The following is a 22,047-nucleotide window of genomic DNA, read 5'->3' as shown; positions in this document are numbered from 1 at the left end:
GCATCAACAAAGTAGTGCCAAGCGTGCGCCTGTGTCATAAGTAAAGGGCCGGCTGGCTTGACCGTTAAGGGTGCTGTAACCCCCGAAAGTACACTCCAGTCCAAACCTAAAAAAAAATTATTTTCTGTGTTTGTGAATTGTGTGCGCAGTAGCCGCACGTGCATCAACAAAGTAGTGCCAAGCGTGCGCCTGTGTCATAAGTAAAGGGCCGGCTGGCTTGACCATTAAGGGTGCTGTAACCCCCGAAAGTACACTCCAGTCCAAACCTAAAAAAAAATTATTTTCTGTGTTTGTGAATTGTGTGCGCAGTAGCCGCACGTGCATCAACAAAGTAGTGCCAAGCGTGCGCCTGTGTCATAAGTAAAGGGCCGGCTGGCTTGACCGTTAAAGGGTGCTGTAACCCCCGAAAGTACACTCCAGTCCAAACCAAAAAAAAATTATTTTCTGTGTTTGTGAATTGTGTGCGCAGTAGCCACACGTGCATCAACAAAGTAGTGCCAAGCGTGCGCCTGTGTCATAAGTAAAGGGCCGGCTGGCTTGACCGTTAAAGGGTGCTGTAACCCCCGAAAGTACACTCCAGTCCAAACCAAAAAAAAATTATTTTCTGTGTTTGTGAATTGTGTGCGCAGTAGCCGCACGTGCATCAACAAAGTAGTGCCAAGCGTGCGCCTGTGTCATAAGTAAAGGGCCGGCTGGCTTGACCGTTAAGGGTGCTGTAACCCCCGAAAGTACACTCCAGTCCAAACCTAAAAAAAAATTATTTTCTGTGTTTGTGAATTGTGTGCGCAGTAGCCGCACGTGCATCAACAAAGTAGTGCCAAGCGTGCGCCTGTGTCATAAGTAAAGGGCCGGCTGGCTTGACCGTTAAGGGTGCTGTAACCCCCGAAAGTACACTCCAGTCCAAACCAAAAAAAAAATTATTTTCTGTGTTTGTGAATTGTGTGCGCAGTAGCCGCACGTGCATCAACAAAGTAGTGCCAAGCGTGCGCCTGTGTCATAAGTAAAGGGCCGGCTGGCTTGACCGTTAAGGGTGCTGTAACCCCCGAAAGTACACTCCAGTCCAAACCTAAAAAAAAATTATTTTCTGTGTTTGTGAATTGTGTGCGCAGTAGCCGCACGTGCATCAACAAAGTAGTGCCAAGCGTGCGCCTGTGTCATAAGTAAAGGGCCGGCTGGCTTGACCGTTAAAGGGTGCTGTAACCCCCAAAGTACACTCCAGTCCAAACCAAAAAAAAAATTATTTTCTGGGTTTAGCCGCACGTATATATCAAATCGATATAACATAAATGGAGGACCAAACTTTCTCCGATAAAAATAAAATAGAGAAAGATCAAGAACCACTTCCTCCTAGTGCTGAAGCTGCTGCCACTAGTCATGACATAGACGATAACATGCCATCAACGTCGTCTGCCAAGGCCGATGCCCAATGTCATAGTAGAGGGCACATACAATCCCAAATGGCAAAGTTCAGGAAAATGACCTTGAAAAAGACATTTAAATCAGCTGAAGAGAAACGTAAACTTGCCAATATGCCATTTACGACACGGAGTGGCAAGGAACGGCTAAGGTCGATCCCTAGTATGTTCATGACTAGTGGTTCAGCTTCACATGACGATGGAAGCCCTCCTCCCACTAAAAAAATCAAAAGAGTTAAGCTGGCAAAAGCACAGCGAAGAACTGTGCTTTCTAAGAAGATATCACAAATCCCCAAGGAGAGTCCAAGTGTGGTGGTGGTTGCGATGCCTGACCTTCCCAGCACTGGATGGGAAGAGGTGGCTCTTTCCACCATTTGCACGCCCCCTGCAAGTGCTGAAAGGAGCACCCACAGTCCACTTGCTGATATGCAAATTGAAGATGTCACTGTTGAAGTACAACAGGATGAGGATACTGGTGTAGCTGGCGCTGAGGAGGAAGTTGGCGAGGAGGATTCTGATGGTGATGTGGTTTGTTTAAATCAGGCTCCGGGGGAGACAGTTGTTGTCCGTGGGATGAAAAAGCCCATCACGCTCATGCCTGGGCAGAAGACCAAACATTCCACCTCTTTGGTCTGGCAATATTTCTATCCAAATCCGGACAACAACTGTCTTGCCATATGTACCATATGTAAAGGTGAAATAAGTAGGGGTAGGGACGTCAACCACCTAGGAACATCCTCCCTTATACGGCACCTGCAGCGCGTTCATAAAAAGTTACTGTCAAGTTCAGAAACTTTGGCTAAGACCGTAAGCAGTCCAGGGACACCTAAATCCCGTTGTCCTGTTGTATCCAAGCGCCTGCAAACCACACCGTCAACTCCCTCCTCGTCAATTTCCTCCTTAGTCAGGATCGGAAGTAGTCCTGCAGGCCATGTCACTGGCATGACTGACTCTCCTATCCGGGATTCCTCTGGAGGATCCTGCATTGCTACGCCTACTGCTGCCGCTGCTGCTGTTGCTGCTGCTGGGAGTCGTTCATCATCCCAGAGAGGAAGTAGGAACACCACTACTTTTACTAAACAATTGACCCTCCAACAGTCCTTAGCGAGGAGGATGAAGTACGACAGCAGTCATCCTGAAGCAAAACGTATAACTGAGGCCTTGACTGCTATGTTGGTGTTAGACGTGCGTCCGGTATCCGCCATTAGTGCAGTGGGATTTAGACAATTGATGGAGGTAGTGTGTCCCCGGTTCCAAATCCCGTCTAGATTCCACTTCACTAGGCAGGCGATACCGAGACTGTACAGAAACGTCAGAAAAAGTGTCCTCAGTGTCCTGAAAAATGCCGTTGTACACAATGTCCACTTAACCACGGACATGTGGACAAGTGGAACAGGGCAGACTAAGGACTATATGACTGTGACAGCCCACTGGGTAGATGTATCACCTTACGCAGCAACAGCAGCAGCGTCACCAGTAGCAGCATCTCAGAAACGCCAGCTCGTTACAAGGCAGGCTACGCTGTGTATCACCGGTTTCAGTAAGAGGCACACCGCCGACAACCTCTTAGAGAAACTGAGGGAAATCATCGCCCAGTGGCTTACCCCACTTAGACTCTCCTGGGGATTTGTGATATCTGACAACGCCACCAATATTGTGCGGGCATTACATCTGGGCAAATTCCAGCACGTCCCATGTTTTGCTCACACAATAAACTTGGTGGTGCAGAATTTTCTGAAAAGCGACAGGGGCGTGCAGGAGACGCTTTGGGTGGCCCGAAAAATTTCTGGCCACTTTCGCCATTCAGCGACTGCGTGCCGAAGACTGGAGCGCCAGCAAACACTCTTGAACCTGCCCCGCCATCACCTGAAGCAAGAGGTTGTGACGCGGTGGAACTCAACCCTCTATATGCTTCAGAGGATGGAGGAGCAGCAAAAGGCCATACAAGCCTATACATCCACCTATGACATAGGCAAAGGAGGGGGTATGCACCTGACTCAAGCGCAGTGGAGAATGATTTCCGTGTTGTGCAAGGTTCTTCAGCCCTTCGAACTTGCCACACGTGAAGTCAGTTCAGACACTGCCAGCTTGAGTCAGGTCATTCCCCTCATCAGGCTTTTGCAGAAGCAGCTGGAGAAAGTGAAGGAGGAGCTAAGACGGAGCGATTCCGCTCGGCATGTGGGACTTGTGGATGAAGCCCTTCATTCGCTTTGCCAGGATTCCAGGGTGGTCAATCTGTTGAAATCAGACCACTACATTTTGGCCACCGTGCTCGATCCTAGGTTTAAAGCCTATGTGGTGTCTCTCTTTCCGGCCGACACAAGCCTGCAGAGGTGCAAAGACCTGCTGGTGAACACACTGTCAGCTGAAGCGGAACGTGACACGTCAACGGCTCCTTCTTCATTTTCTCCCGCAACTGGGGCTGCCAGGAAAAAACTTAGGTATCCTAAGCAACCCGCTGGCGGTGATGCAGGGCAGGCAGGACCAAGTTTGGACATCTGGTCCGGACTGAAGGACCTGGCAACAATTTCTGACATGTCTACTGTCACTGCATATGATACTGTCACCATTGACAGAATGGTGGAGGATTACATCGGTGACAGCATCCAAGTAGGCATGTCAGACAGTCCATACCTGTACTGGCAGGAAAAAGAGGCAATTTGGAGGCCCCTGTACAAACTGGCTCTATTTTACCTGAGTTGCCCCCCCTCCAGTGTGTACTCCGAAAGAGTGTTTAGTGCAGCCGGGAACCTTGTCAGCGAAAGGCGTAGGAGGTTGCTTCCACAGAATGTGGAGAAGATGATGTTCATCAAAATGAATTATCAGCTCTTCCAGGGAGACCAGCCTCCAGAACGTACAGAGGGACCTGTGGTGGTGGATTCAAGTGGGGACGAGTTAATACTTTGTGAGGATGAGGATGTACACACTGAAGAGGGTGAGGAATCGGTGGATGAGGAGGATGAGGATGACATCTTGCCTCCGTAGAGCCAGTTTGTGCAGGGACACATTAATTGCCAGCTTGTTTTGTGGGGGCCCAAACGAACCAATCATTTCAGCCACAGTTGTGTGGCAGACCCTGGCGCTGAAATGATTGATTTGTTAAAGTGTGCATGTCCTGTTTATACAACATAAGGGTGGGTGGGAGGGCCCAAGGACAATTCCATCTTGCACCTCTTTTTTTCTTTGCATTATGTACAGTTTGGGGCCTAGTTTTTCTAACTGCCATCCTGTCTGCCACTGCAGTGTCACTCCTAGATGGGTCACGTGTTTGTGCCGCCCACTCGTGTCGCTTAGCATAGTCATCCAGCTACCTCGGTGCAACCTTTTGGACATAAAAACACTATTGTGAGGTGTGAGGTGTTCAGAATAGACTGGAAATGAGTGGAAATTAAGGTTATTGAGGTTAATAATAGCATAGGAGCAGAAAAACCTACAAATTCTGTGATTTTAGCTGTTTTTATGCTTTTTTTCAAAAAAATACAGATCCAAAACACAAAACCCAGAACCCAAAACACGGAAGGGTGGTTTTGGCAAAACCAATCCAGATCCAAAACACGAAGAAAGATCCAGATCCAAAACCAAAACACAAAACACGAAAAGTGGCCGGTGCACACCCCTAATATATATATATATATATATACACAGTCAGGTGCATAAATATTGGGACATTGAGAGAATTTTCATATTTTGGCCTCTATTCACCATCACAATGGCTTTGAAATGAAACAAACAAGATGTGCTTTAACTGCAGACTTTCAGATTTCATTTGAGGGTAATTACATCCAAATCAGGTGAACGGTGTAGGAATTACAACGGTTTCTATATGTGCCTCCCACTTTTTAAGGGGCCAAAAGTAATGGGACAGACTAAACAATCCTAAATCAAACTTTCAATTTTTAATACTTTGTTGCAAATCCTTTGCAGGCAATTACAGCCTGAAGTCTGGAATGCATAGACATCACCAGACGCTGGGTTTCATCCCTGGTGATGCTCTGCCAGGCCTCTACTGCAAATGTCTTCAGTTCCTGCTTGTTCTTGGGGCATTTTCCCTTCAGTTTTGTCTTCATCAAGTGAAATACATGCTCAATCGGATTCAGGTCAGGGGATTGACTTGGCCATTGTATAACATTCTACTTTTTAGCCTTAAAAAACTCTTGCTTTTTTTTTGGCTTTTGCAGTATGCTTCAGGTCATTGTCCATCTGAACTGTGAAGCGCGTCCAATGAGTTCTGAAGCATTTGACTGAATATGAGCATATAATATTGCCCGAAACACTTCAGAATTCATTCTGCTGCTTTTGTCAGTAGTCACATCAACAATAAATACAAGGGAACCAGTTCCATTGGCTCCATACATGCCCACGCCATGACACTACCACCACCATGCTTCACTGATGAGATGGTATGTTTTGGATCATGAGCAGTTCCTTTCCTTCTCTTCCCGTCACTCTGGTACAAGTTGATCTTTGTCTCATCTATCAATAGGATGTTGTGCCAGAACTGTAATGGCTATTTTAGATGTTGTTTGGCAAACTCTAATCTGGTCTTCTTGTTTTTGTGGCTCACCAATGGTTTGCAGCTTGTGGTGAACCCTCTATATTCACTCTTGTGAAGTCTTCTCTTGATTGTTGACTTTGACACATATACATCTACCTCCTGGAGAGTGTTCTTGATTTGGCCAATTGTTGTGAAGGGGTTTTTCTTCACCAGGAAAATAATTCTTCTGTCATCCACCACAGTTGTTTTCCGTGGTCTTCCGGGTCTTTTGGTGTTGCTGAGCTCTCCAGTATGTTCTTTCTTTATAAGAATGTTCCAAACAGTTGATTTGGCCACACCTAATGTTTTTGCTATCTCTCTGATGGGTTTGTTTTGATTTTTCAGCCTAATGATGGCTTGCTTCACTGGTAGTGACAGCTCTTTGGATCTCATATTGAGAGTTGACAGCAACTGATTCCAAATGCAAATGTCACACCTAGAATCAACTCCAGACCTTTTACCTGCTTAATTGATAATGAACTAACAAGGGAATAGCCCAAACCTGTCCTAGAAATAGCTTTTGAGTTGAAAGTCCTATTACTTTTGGCCCCTTAAAAAGTGGGAGGTACATATAGAAACCATTGTAATTCCTACACCGTTCACCTGATTTGGATGTAATTACCCTCAAATTAAATGTGAAAGTCTGCAGTTAAAGCACATCTTGTTTGTTTCACTTCAAAGCCATTGTGGTGGTGAATAGAGGCCAAAATATGAAAATGTCCCAATATTTATGCACCTGACTGTATATATATATATATATATATATATATATACATATATTTATATATTTGGAACAGGTGAATGTAATATTTATTTATTTAAGATGGAAATTTTAGTATGTTGTGTATGTTGTTCTAAATGGAAGGGTCTGTGTCAGAGGACTGACAAATTAATGTCTCTTTGATGCATTATGAGGAAGCAGACACTCGAATTCTCTGCATCTATATTGTGACTCATGTAGTTCTTAAAAATCAAATTACTGGAGGATTTATTTCATTACTCACAAAGCTCCCTTGTGCCTTCTGCCTCTGTGACTGATTCCTAGTGAATCAATGGGCTGAATTCCCAAAAATATTGATTTATGTCACAAAATGGTTACTTCCAGATGATAGATACACTTTAAGAAAAAGATAAATTGTCAATTTGAAGAATGCAGAGTAGCAGTACATTCAATTAAAATAAGCCTACTTGTGCCGCAAAGCTAGATTACGGCTATAAAATATTGTATAATAATTGGCGACTGTTCTGTAATTCCCAGAATGTTTTGTCCTGGTTTTTAGGATTATGGGGGAGATGCACTAAGGCTTGGAGAGTGATAAGTACCAACCAATCAGCTCCCAACTCTAATTTTTCAAAAATAGCCTGTGAAGTGACAGTTAGGACGTGATTGGTTGGTACTTTACCACTCTCCACTTTATCACTCTCCAAGCCTTAGTGCATCTGCCTATATGACCATCTAAAAAGAGCAATTTCTCTTAATTTACACATTTAGTCAATTCTCACTTTCTAATCTTATTCTTCAGTCTTAAGAAGATGCTTTGTAATATGGAGTGTTTCAAATATGACCTTAAAACTTACTGATGTGGCATATTTAAAATACAAATAAATTACAGTAGACCTGTTGGAATTACCGTAAAATATGCAAATTTGTACTGCACATATCCTAAAAAAAAGCATGTGCACTGCATACAGTATGTCTGTACACAGAGGGCCTGATTCAGAGCCGTTCGCTATTTGCGGTCGTTCGTTCAAAAACAAGGGGTGGCTATTCAAATGATCAGTTCGCAAATTGCAGTCTGTTCACACCTCTAAGTCTGAATGAGCGAGCAAAACATACGCTCGTTTATTTGTTAAAAACGCCCCCTGGCCGCACGCACCATACGTCATGTCCGCTATTTATTAGATTAATCGAGTACATCGACCAGCGTATGAACTGCTCGCTATTCTTGTGGTTGGTTTTTGCTACCACAATCTTGCGAGCAGTTCTGGCTATAAAATAACCCAGTGACGTGGTCAATGACGCTGCTGTATTAATTATGCACACCCATAAAACGCCCGTTTTGACCTTTAAGCACGCCTGCGTTCGGATCTCCACTCCCCATTTTCAAGCACCTTCCCCTGTTACCACCCACATACGCCTCATTCTGTCACTCAAAATAGCAGGCATTCGCTATATTGCGAGCACATGAATTTCGGCCGCACTGACTGGTTCGCGCATGCGTATAATGATCCGTACGCATGCGCAGATGTGCGAACATCGTTCGGAACGAGCGTACTGCCGCTAGCGAGTGGCTCTGAATGAGGGCCAGAGTTGGTCAGTGGTCTTTATACTGGGTGGCTACACAACACTATAGCTGGAACCCATCCTTCAATGACAGATTTACTCTTAGCAGTTCCTGGCTCCCCGAACATTGTACAAAGTTAAGGATATAAATATTTCAAAGCCTAGGATTTGCATCAATAAAAGTAATGTCACACTAGTGATGTCAATATTATTATTATTATCCTTTATTTATATGGCACCACAAAGGTTCCGCAGCGCCTTACACAGTACATAAATGAGCACACAAGAAAAACAGGTAATAGTAATACAAAACAATGCAGGACAAGGTCTATAAACATAGCTGCATAACACAAGCAGCAGGGCCTCAGCAACCAAGTGTTAGGTGCCAATTGGGGATTTAGGAGTAAATGATACTATAAGTAGGGAGAGGATAAGCACGTGAGGGACGAGGACCCTGCTCATGAGAGCTTACATTCTAAAGGGGAGGGGCAGACAGACAGGGGCGACACAGATGGAGTAGATAGTGAGGAAGGAGCATGGAGCAGTGGGTTAGGATATGTGCTACGGAATGTGTGTGTTTAAGATGACTTGATGTTATGTCAGAATTAAGTCCTTCATTCATCTATTTCTATGGCAGAAAATAGATTTTGTTTATGTGTTATTTACATGAGAGATGTACAAAATAAAGTTTTAGTACTTTAATTTTTGTGTGTTACATTTTAGCATCTAAATACATCCTGCTAAAAATGCAGCTATTATGGGACTGTCTCGCCATCCTAATAGTGAATACTTTAGTCCCAGCTGCTGGGTGCTATGCCATGCTCCTGTGAGTGGGTGCATCTCACATGCTAGACCCACCCACAATACTGATTGATTGATTGCCAATAATGAGAGATGTGCTTATAAAGATAATATTTTTACAAGAAAATTATTAATTCTCTAAATATTTCTAAGGTGGGGAACGACAGGACTGAGAAAGTGACTAGATGTGAGGACTAAACCAGAGGGAAGAGTTAACTGTAACACCAAAGCATCGGGCCTGAGAGACTGAGGAAATACTGGAGCTATTGGTGATGAAAAGTGGTGATGACTCTGGGAGGAAAGATAATGAGAATTATGTTTTGGACATTATGATATTTACTAGGTAGCATTGGGACATTTGTGTGGAGATAGAACAGAGACAGTTGATTACACAAGATAGTATAGAAAGGGAGGCCAGTGGTGGAGAAGGAGATTTGGGTGTTGCCAGCATAAATATGGTACTGGAAGCCGAATGAGCAATTCCCTAAGAGAAGAGATGTACAGTAAAAAAATAAAACAGAGGGTCAAGAACACAGCCTTGTGGGACTGCAAAACATAGTGGGAGTGAAGGGAAGGATGCACCAGAGGTGAAGACACTAAAAGAGTAGTACAGTAGGTGAACCAAGAAAAAAGAACACAAAGACTGATTGAACGGTGTGCTCAATAGTGTTGAAAGTAACAGAAAGGTCCCAGAGATTGAGTATATAGATATTACCTTTATACTTTGCTGTAAGTAGATCATTGATTACTTCTGTGAGTACAAGCTCAATGGAAATTTGTGGAAGACTAATTGCAGAGATCAAGAATGGAGTGAGCAGAGAGAAAGTGAGGAAGGCAGTTGGACACAAGTGATTCAAGTAGATTGGAGGTAAAGGAGAGGAGAGAAATAGGGCAGTAGATTGTTTATTCAAAATTGGTGAGATGAGCACATATTTAAAACAGAATGTACAGTAAATGTGCTTGTGGAGAAAGACAAGCTAAATAGAGATGGCCATGCAGTGAAGAAGAGAACCAGAGAAATTAGAAAGTAATAGACTCAAGAGGCAGGTTGTAGTGTGAGATGATGAGATATGTGCAGATGTGTAATCTTTGGTTACTGGAGAGAATGTACTGAAGGTGGACTGGGAATTGTAGGATAATGTTGGTGGAGTATGTGGTATTTGGTATCAGTAAATATCTTATTGAATGGTGTCAATTTTGTGTTTGTAGTTGGTGGCAAAATCATAAGATTTGAGGAAGAAAAAAGGAGGAGGTGCTGGGGGGCAAAGGAGTGAGTTGAATGTGACATAGAGGCGTTGGACCTAGAAGACTGAGTGAAGATTACACAAGTGAAGTATGTATGCTTGGCAAGTATGGGTAGTGCTGCGAGATGAAAGGATGAATGAGAAAGTCGTCACAGTAGCGAGATTTCCTCCAGCGGCACTCAGCAGTGCGGGTGCATATTTGCAGGTCGTTGTGGTGTGCAATGCTTTAAGTTTCAATTGTTGAAGACTTTGGGGGGAATTCAATTAGCCACTGTAATTTACCGTGGGCTAATTTATCCCTCGGGGATATTTAATTTGCCCCGAAGGCAGCCAGTGGGAAAGAAATTCCTCTTAAACATCGTGTTAATGGGTGCAGCGACCCTGTTAATGTATAGGTCCGTGAACTTATCATGGATTGTATGTGTTAATGCCCGTTAATTTACCGGGTGTTAAAAAGGGACTCAGGTGCAAAAGGGGCTGTAATTAAATAGCTCCAGGCGTTAAAGCCTGAGGCTATCACCCTTTTTCACCTCTACAGGGCTAATTTAATTCAGCCCTGTATGTGGTGGTTGCATCATCTATGCCAGGGGTGGGCAATAAGTGGCCCTCCTGCTGCTGTAGGATTACACATCTAAGCTTGCCCTGACAGTTTTGTCATGAGGACATGCTAAAACTGTGGCACAGCATGCTGGGATGTGTAGTCCAACAGCAGCTGAAGGTCTGTTTATTTTCAGTAAATATACTTTTTTATAGTGTTGCTATACAGTACATATATTGTACATAAACCCACATCTACGCTGCCACCCCATTTGTTTCACTCCTTAGCAAGATCAACCACTACTAAGAACTCCACTCCATTTGAGTTATTATGCCATCCTAGGCCTGTAACAAAAGTTATCATTTCTGACCTTTACAACCTCTAGTTATCTACAATGCAAGCCTCCATTCCACAGTTTCTGCTTCAATGGGAGACTGTACTCGGCAGGCTTCCAGAGAAGATTTTTGGGGGGCCACTTTAAGGTATAGTCTTTCAATATCTTCTTTCTTTGCTCACATGAAGGATTATCAAGCAAGCTATACTATAGTTTGTACATAGTCCTCACCAGGTCATATAGACATATAGCTTTAATGTTCCTCAATGCTGGTGAGACTGCAGTGACTAAGTACCTTTCTCCACATATACTGAATACTGACCTGTTCTAATATGTGAAGAGATCTCAGAACTAAAGTAAAGTGTCCACTACCACAACCCAAGGACTGTTAAGCTGGGTACACATTAAACGATATGTGTACCCAGCGATCCGATGGGTGACTGCACAGGTAATAGGCCTACATATCGGGTGGCCCGATATGTCAGCCCCTGCCACATCCCGCTGCATGGGGTCATCAGTCGCATCGTCAGATTAAGCTGCATGTAGGGCGACCTGACGATGCAACTGACAAGTAAACGGTAGCGTGCATGACCCGACATAGAGCATACACATTAGACGATATTGACAATATATCAGAACGATCTGTCGGATCGTCCGAAATATCGTCTAATGGGTACCCAGCTTAATACCCTATGGTGTAACGCTCTAAACAAGAGTTTCCACTAGTGGTTTTGTGTATGTATTCTCTACCTTGTCCACCTGACTACTAGAGGCCACAAATCATGACCCCCCCCCCCTTCCTTCCCTTATTACATCTGCCTTCCCCCATAAACTTAGTATACATTATCAGTATGCCCCTTCTTTTCAGGTACATGTCACTTTTAGTACAGTAAATATGGTAACTCTGCCATTAAATAGTTTTTAAAAAGTTGCTTTATTTATTAAGTATTCTAACATTATGTACTTACTTTAATAACAGTGTACTTGAGTTTGTCCTGACATGCATTGCTGCTTAATAATGACATTTTTTTGAATGAAGAAAAGCTAAAGAAAAAAAAAAAGCTCTTTGGATTTAACTAGCACAAAAAATATTGTCTAGGCATTAATATATATACAAATAAACCCAATGATTATGGGATTAAAGGCAAACTGCAGAGACAAATAGAAATGTGACCATATGAGGAAACCTCTCTCTGATATGTTTTGCCAATGAGCAGTGGCGGAATTCCCACTAGGCATGTGCTGCCCATGGACGCCAGTTTCTGGAGGAATGCACTGCAGGCTCCCTTCCATGAGAGCCCTGCTAGGCCAATAACCTGACAAGGCCAGGTGATTTTTTTTTTTTTTGTTATTATGACTTATTTTTATATTTTGCAACTGACGGGAAGGGGTGTGGGCAATGGGCAGCAAATTATGGTGTGGGAGGTGGTGGTGATGGGGTAAAGGTTTAGGCTGCTTTGGTGGGCCAGAGGCATTGGAATGGGCTCTGACATGAAGGTGGCAGTGACATGATGGAGACGACCACTAATGTTGTGCCTAGGTCCAGCCTGACCCCTAAATACGCCCATGCACATGAAATTCTAATGCTGGCCATACACCTACACGAACAGCATAAGATCCGATTCATCATACGATTTCCCTTCGATTCCCCGGAGCTCCCTGGCAGTCCGGCAGCATGTTTGTTGTTTTTCTTAGCACAGGATCTGTCGTAAGTTCGATCCTGTGTCTCACAGGCTCAAAAGGGAAACAGTCATTGAAATGACTTGAATTGCCTCACGATGGATTGAATGAACAAAATAAACACGATCTGAAGCACGATCTGAACACGATATGATGGAACATATGGGCTGCACATCTGATCATAAGCTCCGATTATAGGAGCTGCGGGAGCGTGCATCGGATCTTATCTTACTAAAATAATACACGATTTACACAAGATCCATCTTATGTCTCATCGAATATCAGGCAATCGGCCCGAAATCGTGCAGGTGTATGGCCAGCATTAGACTAATTTACGGGCTATGAATCACAGAATACTGAGAAACTTGAAATCTGTTGAATCACTTCACTCTTCTCTACTGATAATTAAACTTCATATATGTTATCTTATGTTCAGGGCTCCCATCATTTTGAAATGGAAAACAAGCACCCAAGTGTTTCATGATTTTAGTCCATGGAGCATTGCTGGGCCCTCCTTATCACCGGGCCCTGTAGTGATGCACCCCCACTGGATCCATGGTAGCTCCACCACTGTCTGCAAACACTTGCTGTGTAAGAACACGAGATATATTGGTTTGCCACATTCTTATCTAGCCGTTGTCTTTACTGAAGTGACCATATACTGTCCATCCACTTATCAGACTTCCTTCCAGTCTATCTACCACAGCAAAAATGTGATGGACTTAACATTCTGTCAACAATGCTTGAATGGAAGTACAGTAATGCAAATAATTGTCATTGAACACTAGTTATGCACTTACCATTTGGATAAAGATGGAGAGGCAGTTATTTAGGAAGATGGTATAATATAGCTTATTAATAGAAATGCCACACATATACTGTATGTGTATGTATGTCAGTCAGTGAGTGCTCTATAATCTGACAAGTGCCAAATTGACTGTCTAAATAAATGTTGCTTCATCTATAGGGGTAGATGTACTAAGCCCTGGAGTGAGATAAAGTGGCGAGAAATAATGGGGTAGATGTACTAAGCCTTGGAGAGAGTTAAAGTAGAGAGAGATAAAGTACCAACCAATCAGCTCATAAATGTCATATACAGACTGTGGGGCCCATTTATCAACGAGTTTTATCATACGCAACAAGTTTTAAAACTGGTTGTGTATGATAAATGGTGCTTCAGTCAATCAGTTCCTAACTGTCATTTTTCAAACAGATGACAGTTGGGAGCTGATTGGCTGGAGCACCATTATCACACACAACCAGTTTTATCACTCGTTGCAAAAGATAACATATGTTGATAAATGAGCAGTTAGGAGCTGATTGGTTTGTACTTTATCTCTCTCCATAAACTCAATAACATAAAATTTGATGAATTTCACCTATCCGATTTATAGAAGATATTTCTGCTTCATACTTCATCGTTAAATTATGTAATTGTTTGATCAATTCCATACATTTCAATCATAGTTTATAAAACAATTTCTTGTTTAAGTATGTAAAACAATATGAACCCTTATTTTCAGTGACAACTTATTTGTAATATACAGACTTTGGGGCAGATTCTAAGTCACATGTAAAGTGCATATAGTTGCGGACAGCCGCGAAAGCCTGATTTATTATCTTATGCTAATGTGAGGATCCATTCAACTAAAACGGGGGTTTTGTGTGTGTAAGTGAAAATCTGCGCTGTCCATTGATTATACATCCAGCCGCTGCAGCCATCACCATGAGTATATGTACTTGCACAAGACCCATGCTGGGTGCAAGAGATCCGTATGATACAGGCTTCACTAGTCCATACGCACGTCTCAGAATCATACAGAGCTTATCATACACACCCACAACACTCCCACAAGTCAGGGTAATTACGTGCAATGGCATGGTCACTGCCCAGTTCCCTAAAGACAGATCCAGCCAAGTTCCACCTAACTCAGAATAGGACGGACAGACAAAAAAGGTGAAAATGAGTTTCTGTTCATGCGCTGTGTGCAAAAACTCGCCATTTGTGTCCGTGCTAAGAGAACCATCCAACTCAGAATCAGGCCCATAGTGTCATACATAATAATACAACATAACAGATTTGTAAAGCAAGGACGTTCAACCTGTGGCGTCCAGCTGTTGTGAAACTACACATCCCAGCATGCCCTGTCACAATTTTGCTATTAGGGAATGTTAAAACTGTGTTAAAGAATGCTGGGAGCTGTGGCTCCATAAGAGCTGGAGGGCCGTATGTTGAACACCCCTGGTCTAAGGCATTTGTGGACACTCTATATCATTGTAACACATTTTTGAGAAATGTAATAGCTTGCGAGATTCCGCCTAGTCTTTTAAAGTGGCAAGGATTTAAAAGGCAAAATCAGGTTTTGCCTTATAAATGCTTACCACTTTAAAACATTGGGCAGAGTCGCTGAAATCTTGAAGATGCCTGCATCTCGCAGACTATTACATTTCCCCTACGTGTCTTAAAAAAATAACAATAAAAAACACTTTCTGACACAACCCCTAGCATCAAATAGGTTACACAATAGATTATTTTTTAACTTTTTTTTACCGCTGTGTTATTAGTGCATTTGTCAGTGATATTTGAAGTGTGGTAACTATGCAATCTTCTGACAGCCTTTATTGAGATATAACTATCACTGGATATTTTTAGTGTGTACCTAGTGGTTAACATTTCTGGAAGGGATAAGCTAAACCCTCCATTGGACTAAGGGCCTGATTGAGACCTGGACGCTAAGCCGCGGACGCACTCTATGGCCGATAATCGCCCGTTTGCGCATGTGTTTGCGTCAATATGTGCATGTAAGAGTCACTCACTGCACTTGGGAATTGTGCGCTAGTAGTACACAGACTGGACGCTAATTTGAGTGACAGATAGTGTCGCTTGTGGGTGGTAACAGGGGAAGGTGCTTGTGAACGGGGGAGTGGATGGGCATCTAAATGGCATTTTATGGGTGTGCATAATTAGCAAAGAAGTGTCATTGTACACGTCACTTGGTTGTATTTTAGACAGCACTGATCGCAGTGCTTGCGGTGGGGTAGGGTCTGCCTCAAGCGATGCATGCAGCTCCGATGGCTCTCGATGTATCCGATTAATCACACACTTCCTGGACATGACGTGTGCTAAGAGAGAAAGGTGGGCGTCTTTATACTGGCATGCGTTGACTATGCTGTCACTCTCTGAGGCATAGAGGGTGTCCTTCCACCAGACAGTGCAATCGCGGCATTTGCATACCCGGCCCCTTTTACCTGCGTGAGAGCGCAGCTTAGCGTCTGGGTCTGAATCGACCCCTAAGTGCTCTGATTAAATCATTCTAATTGTGTGACTTCATTTACATGTTAATAGCATCTGAATGTTTGTGGATTAATTATACTGCATTTGACCACACTATTTTGAATGTTTCCCTGGTGGAATTTGGTTATAAACACTTCCAATATAACCCCAACTAAACTGCACAACAGAATATACTGACTATTGCCATTCCAGCATTATTCATAATTTCTAAATTCTACCAAGTGTGATTTTACACATACAGTACAAAGTTGATTATTGTAGCGACAGAACTTTGCACCTCTGTGAACCCCCCTTCCACTCAGACACCTGATGTAAGGCAGAATTTGTGTGTAAGATGAAGAATCAGGTTGTAGTTTTCTTGCATGCAAATAACGAAGCAAATTGGATTTGCACCTCTTGTAACGCAACATGTTTGTCCTGGTGCAAATTTGCACCTTTAAATGGTTTTACTCTTAACTTTAAATGAGGCCCTTAATGTCACAAAGCGCTACAAGGTAAAGTGAAGGGATATGAGCCTTCTAAGGAACTGTAAAATAAAATTGATTTATTGTATGAGTTGTATAGCCTATTTTATAATGCAATTAAATTATGGTCAGAAGAATTCAGTATATGAATAATTATTTTATTGGGAAAAAACTTTTGCCCCAAACAAAATTATTTCTTCTAAACAAGCCGTAGTTGCATATATTCAGAATAAAATAAAGGGTTGGTTTTTTTTCAGTTCAAACACAAAAGACATTTTAAAATATGATTACATAATTTAATTTAAAAACATCACTTTCTTACTGGTATTAAAAACAAAACATACTTTTATGTTGCTGTCTACCTAGATATTTAAAACAAGATAGTTTATACAGATGTGTCCACATGAACCTATCCTAAAATTGTGCCGAATGGCCATGTTGAATGCGCCACAGACTTTGCTAGATAACCGCGCCAAAACACTAATCCTAAGTACTTGGGGCCTGATTCAGACCCGCTCGCAAGCGCTATGCGCTCGCAAGCGGGTTGATGGTGGGGCATTGCACACATGCGGCGTGCGCAAGCCCCGGAGCGAGTGATAAATTCACTCGCTCCGGGGCTCGCTACAAACGGGGTGGCTGTCGATGTTGATCCCGAAGGAACACCTGCCATTTGGGGGCGGCCCTACTGATGTAGGTAGTTGAGCTTCCAGCTTATTAGAGCAGGAAGCTCACTGGGGCTTGCGGGAATGAGACCCTACCACAAGGGTGTCGTCGCAAGCCCGATTGTCGCGACCATCACCTGGCCCCTTGCAAAAGGGCCTTGGTACACTATAAGTGAACTAAAAAGCAAAAGTGAGGAAAAAGTAGTACAATGTATAATAAAAGATAAAGTATCAGAAAAAAGTAGCACAATGAAGGAAAAAAGTAGCAATGTTGAGGAAATAGTACCCAAAGCAGGTCTGAAACGAGTGACCCACTTCATGCAACATCATTCCTAAACTGCGACGTTATACCACTTCCTTTGTGACAAAAAAACCTACTGTAGTACAATATTTGTGAACTAAGCTGCAAGAATGAGAACAAAAAAAATACTAGCAGGAAAATGTAGAAAAGTCGAAGAAAAAGTACATAGGGGTGGTCTGATATGAGCGATCCCCCAAAGCAACATTATGCTTAATCTGTGACTTATTTTACTAGTTACTTTGTGACAAAAAACATTGTATACTATTTGCGAACTAAGGGCCTGATTCAGACCCGCTTGCGAGCGCTGAGCGCTCGCAAGCGGGTCAATGTTGGCCCAGTGCGCATGCGCACGAGGGAGCCGGCTCCGTTGTGCGCATGCACGAGACCCGGATAGCGACGGCCAAGCCGTCGCTCCAGGTCTCGCTACAAAGGGGACGTGCTGTCGATGGTGAGTGACAGCACGCCCCCTTTGGTGGGCGTGCTGGGGGCGTGGCTGCCCAGATAGAGGCGTTCCCATGGGAACACCTACCGTCTGGGGCCGGCCCCACTGACATCACAAGTTATGTCAGTGGGAGTGCTCTCGGCTCTGATAGAGCCAAAGGCACTCCAGGGCTTGCGGCAGACAAGACCCTACCACAAGGGTCTCGTCGCAAGCCCGATGGTCGCGATGGTCTTGACCATCGCGACCATCTTTTTGGCTGCTCGCTATAGCTGTGGGTGGTGAAATTCAGAAGGACGGCCCTGATTCAGAGCGAGCGTTCTGTCAGAGCGTCCGGCTCTGAATCAGGGCCTAAGATGCAGGATTGTGAAAAAGTAGGATAGTACAGGCAAAAGTAGCAAAATTGTGGAAAATGATTGCAGTGTGGGAATCACACTAGGTTTCTCGTTCCACATGGCGGAAGAGGGAGACGTAGGTGTATGAGGACACATCTGTACCTGCTGCTTCTTTGATTAAATGTTGAAAGTGAGCAGCTAGTTTGCAGAATTGGAAAATTAAAATGCAAGAAAATAGACTTGTAACAAAAAATAAATGTTGCTCATATTATAGCAACTGGTACTCAGTAACATCTGACTGAGGCCCAGCCAAGTAGAGTTTAATTGAATAAAACATCAGAGAGCATGCCATCTTCTTCTGCTGCATAATATAACCTCACTGATCAGAGAAAACGATCTTGAGTCTTGAATCCCTGTATCACATCAGTCCTGTCTTTCACCAAACCAGAAACTCTGTGTGCTGCATCCTTGGAATGGAACCATGTATTCTTTAAAACTGCTAAAAAAAATAAATAAAAGAGAATACAGCTGTAATAATTGCGTCTGTGTATAAGTTCACCTGTCTTTACCATGGAAAATAATACTGCTGTGAATACAGGAAGCTCTCATTTGCTGAGGTGACAATGCTGGGTCATTTGAAGATGACCTTGCCAGTCAAATTATGCATGCCCACTGATCTATTACTTTGCTGTTCTTAACTATACAAATGTGTTATATTTACTATGCAGACACTATTTGAATGACGCAGTTTTTTGGGTATTGTAGTTTTTATATTATTTTACAGCTTTTGACTCTTGTAGTGACTTTTTAAATGGAATGCTACAACCAAAACATTTCATTGTATATTAAACACATTTGTATGTTTAACACTTTTTATGTAGGAAACTTGACATCTTCACAGAGTTCTATTTGTGTAGCTGTATGTAATCTATTTAACCTTGTGCTAGCAATTTTCCTTTGTACTGTTACCGGTATCAGCTAAGTGACTTTCTTTTGTGTCTTTCAACAAACTTAATTTTTGCACTTTTTTTCATACCAAAGCTCCCAATATTCATGAGAAAGCATTGTAACAATTGATAGGAAATAGTGACATCACTAAGGTACATCACAAAGCCCTTGGCTTCTATAAATTAATAGACTGTATTGTCATTAATGTTTATTCAGTCCACAAAATTGTTGCCTCCATTTTGTGTGGGTGACTGTTGCACTTTAAGAGGTGTACAATTTACCATTTAAGCTTTTATGTATGTTGGATGTGTTAAAACCAAGATAAAAAATACATGAAATAAAAAAATTAAAAAAATTGACCCATAACCACTTTTACATCAACATACAGGAATATCACAGTGCATTTTCCATTATTTCATATGCTGCATTTTTCATGTATATCCACCCCAATTTCCAAATTATTTATCTGACAAGGGGGAATCAGCAATCATGCAGAATTGAGGTACTGTAATATAGCTAGATAGTTATGTAAAAAGTTTCCCTTAGCAGTAGTTTAATAAGAAGAATGAAACAATGCACCCAAAAGACGTATGTTTTTATGTTGTTTATATTACATATCTCAAAAGTGTGACAGTATGAATAGCATTTGCAAATTTGACATTATTGCAAACAATTCTTTCAAGCACAGCCATACATTTTTACGCTATAAAGCAAAATTAATGTTTTAAGACAAATTTGACCCTGATCATTTTACCACAATATTATAAATTAGGTTAAGAGTAAAAACTGAAGGAACAATGAAGTCATACTCAGTATTAACCTGACCCACGGATGGATTGGGGAGTCCTCCTGTTAGCCCCAGCCTCATAATCACAGCCACTTTAGTAATTGATATAGAGCAGCGGTTCTCAATCTGTGGTAGAGGTCTGTTGAGGGGCAGAGAGAGGCCTATGAAGGTAGAAGAGAGAGGTCTGTGGAGGGGCCAGTTAGAAGTGTGTGGAGGGGCCAGTTAGAATTGTGTGGAGGGGGGAGAGTGAGGTCTGTGGAGGAACAATAGGAGTACTGTGGATGGGGCAGTGAGAAATCTGTGAAGAGGGCAGTGAGAGTTATGGAGGGGTTAATGTCACAAACATTTACATGTTTAATATAAATTCATACCTTCTGCAAAAAGATATTTGACCTACATGAATCTAATCTCCACACTCTACAAGTCGTGCAACCACACTCTACACATAATGCGTGACCACCGTGCGACTCAGTAGCCCCAAATGTCTCTTTGTGCGACTTTGTACATTATTCGCAAAGTGATGCAAATAGGACGCACAAGCGCAGAAGGACGCCAGAGGGACTTCTGGGTGTTAAACCCGGAAGTCCTTGTACTCGGAGGCACTTCGAAGGACAGCTCTTATCGGGAGAGCTGTCCTTTGCGATGTGAATTGCATTTCTAGGTACATATCGTGGTAATCAACCGCGGTATGTACCCGAAGCGAGGCGGGATGTACTGCATCAAGGATGCGATGCTTAGTACATTGTGCCCACTGTGAGAAAATATTCTAAATACTTGATTGTGAACTCTGATTCACTCATCATGGCACTGGGAGCTCCTGGCACTCTGACTGGTACATTGTGTGTGCTAGGTTGGGTACATGATGCTGGTGCTCAGGATCTCGGCGCTCAGAATTCCGACGCCGGCATCCTGACTGGGTTACAATCACGACACAACCACGTAAGTATACTAATCCTACCCTTACCCATATACCTCCCACAGCCTAAACCTAACCTTCCCTCCTGCAGCCTAACTCTAACCCTCTCCCATCGCAGCCTAACCCTCCTCCTAGTACCTATTCCTAACCCTCCCCCTAAACCCAATACTTACCGTCGGGATGTCAGCAGACAGGATGCTGGCGTCGGCATCCCGACAATTGGGATTGTAACTACATCTCATAAGTCAGTGTGCCAGGAGTAGTCAAATATTCACAACTGCTTCTCTACTATTTCCCCCCAAAAAAAGAATGCTGAAGGAGTCAAGTAGTACTACAGGATTAATTGGTAGGCACAATGATCATGTGGGTGCTATTGCTTAACACAAGATGTGCAATGGTCCAAATTTTGCTGCACAGTATGAGTCTGTTTCTGAGTCAGACACAACGGCGATTTTGGACGTAGTGGAGCAATGTTTTTCGTCTGCCTATGCATTTGAGTCGCACCACGTCTGTGTCATAATTTTGTTGCAATACAAAGTTTGACACACAGTAGCAGATATTTATGGGGCATTCCTGTCCGATGACTGGGAGGTAATGGTGGTTAAACAGACGCACAGAGATGTTGCAACTAATGAGAGTATCAAGGTGTGTTGCTGATAGTGGTTGCATTCATATAAAATACACATAAAGCTAGTAACCAAACTACACCAACATACTGTATATATCTTCACTTATCTCAAAATATCTCCCAGCTCACCCTCTCTGCTATGCACAAGATCTGCGTCTCTCTTCCACACTCCTTACCTGCTCCAATTCAGTTACAGGCCTTTTTTCGTGCTGCACCCACTCTATGAAATGCTCTCCCACACACAGACTTTCCTCTAGGATCATTCCACGTCAAGTGTACCAGGGGTCCCCACCTGACCATCTCCAATTTTGATAACATTTTACATGAAGTTGGGCATATATGTCATAATAACTTTGGGATATTTTACTTCACAATATGCAAAAGCAGCAAAACTATGGCCCTCAAGTTGGGGGTGGGTGCAGCTGTCACTACCTTTGCAGTG

General features: G+C 42.9%; 1 protein-coding gene across 1 annotated transcript in view; it reads right to left on the bottom strand.

The window, feature by feature from the left end:
• Positions 1-17,148: 17,148 nt before the first annotated feature.
• Positions 17,149-22,047, bottom strand: part of SAMD5 (sterile alpha motif domain containing 5) — a 50,354-nt gene continuing 45,455 nt past the window's right edge. Inside the window, exon 2 of the mRNA XM_088455634.1 lies at positions 17,149-18,825. Coding sequence (XP_088311760.1) covers positions 18,817-18,825 — 9 coding nt within the window. The 3' untranslated portion in view covers positions 17,149-18,816. The remainder of the gene's footprint in view (positions 18,826-22,047) is intronic.

The sequence above is a fragment of the Taudactylus pleione genome, unplaced genomic scaffold (assembly GCF_031769625.1).
Source record: "Taudactylus pleione unplaced genomic scaffold, aTauple2 ptg000006l, whole genome shotgun sequence".
Lineage (NCBI taxonomy): Eukaryota > Metazoa > Chordata > Amphibia > Anura > Myobatrachidae > Taudactylus > Taudactylus pleione.
The sequence above is the reverse complement of the archived record's forward strand: the minus strand, read 5'-3'. Positions and strand labels throughout refer to the sequence as shown.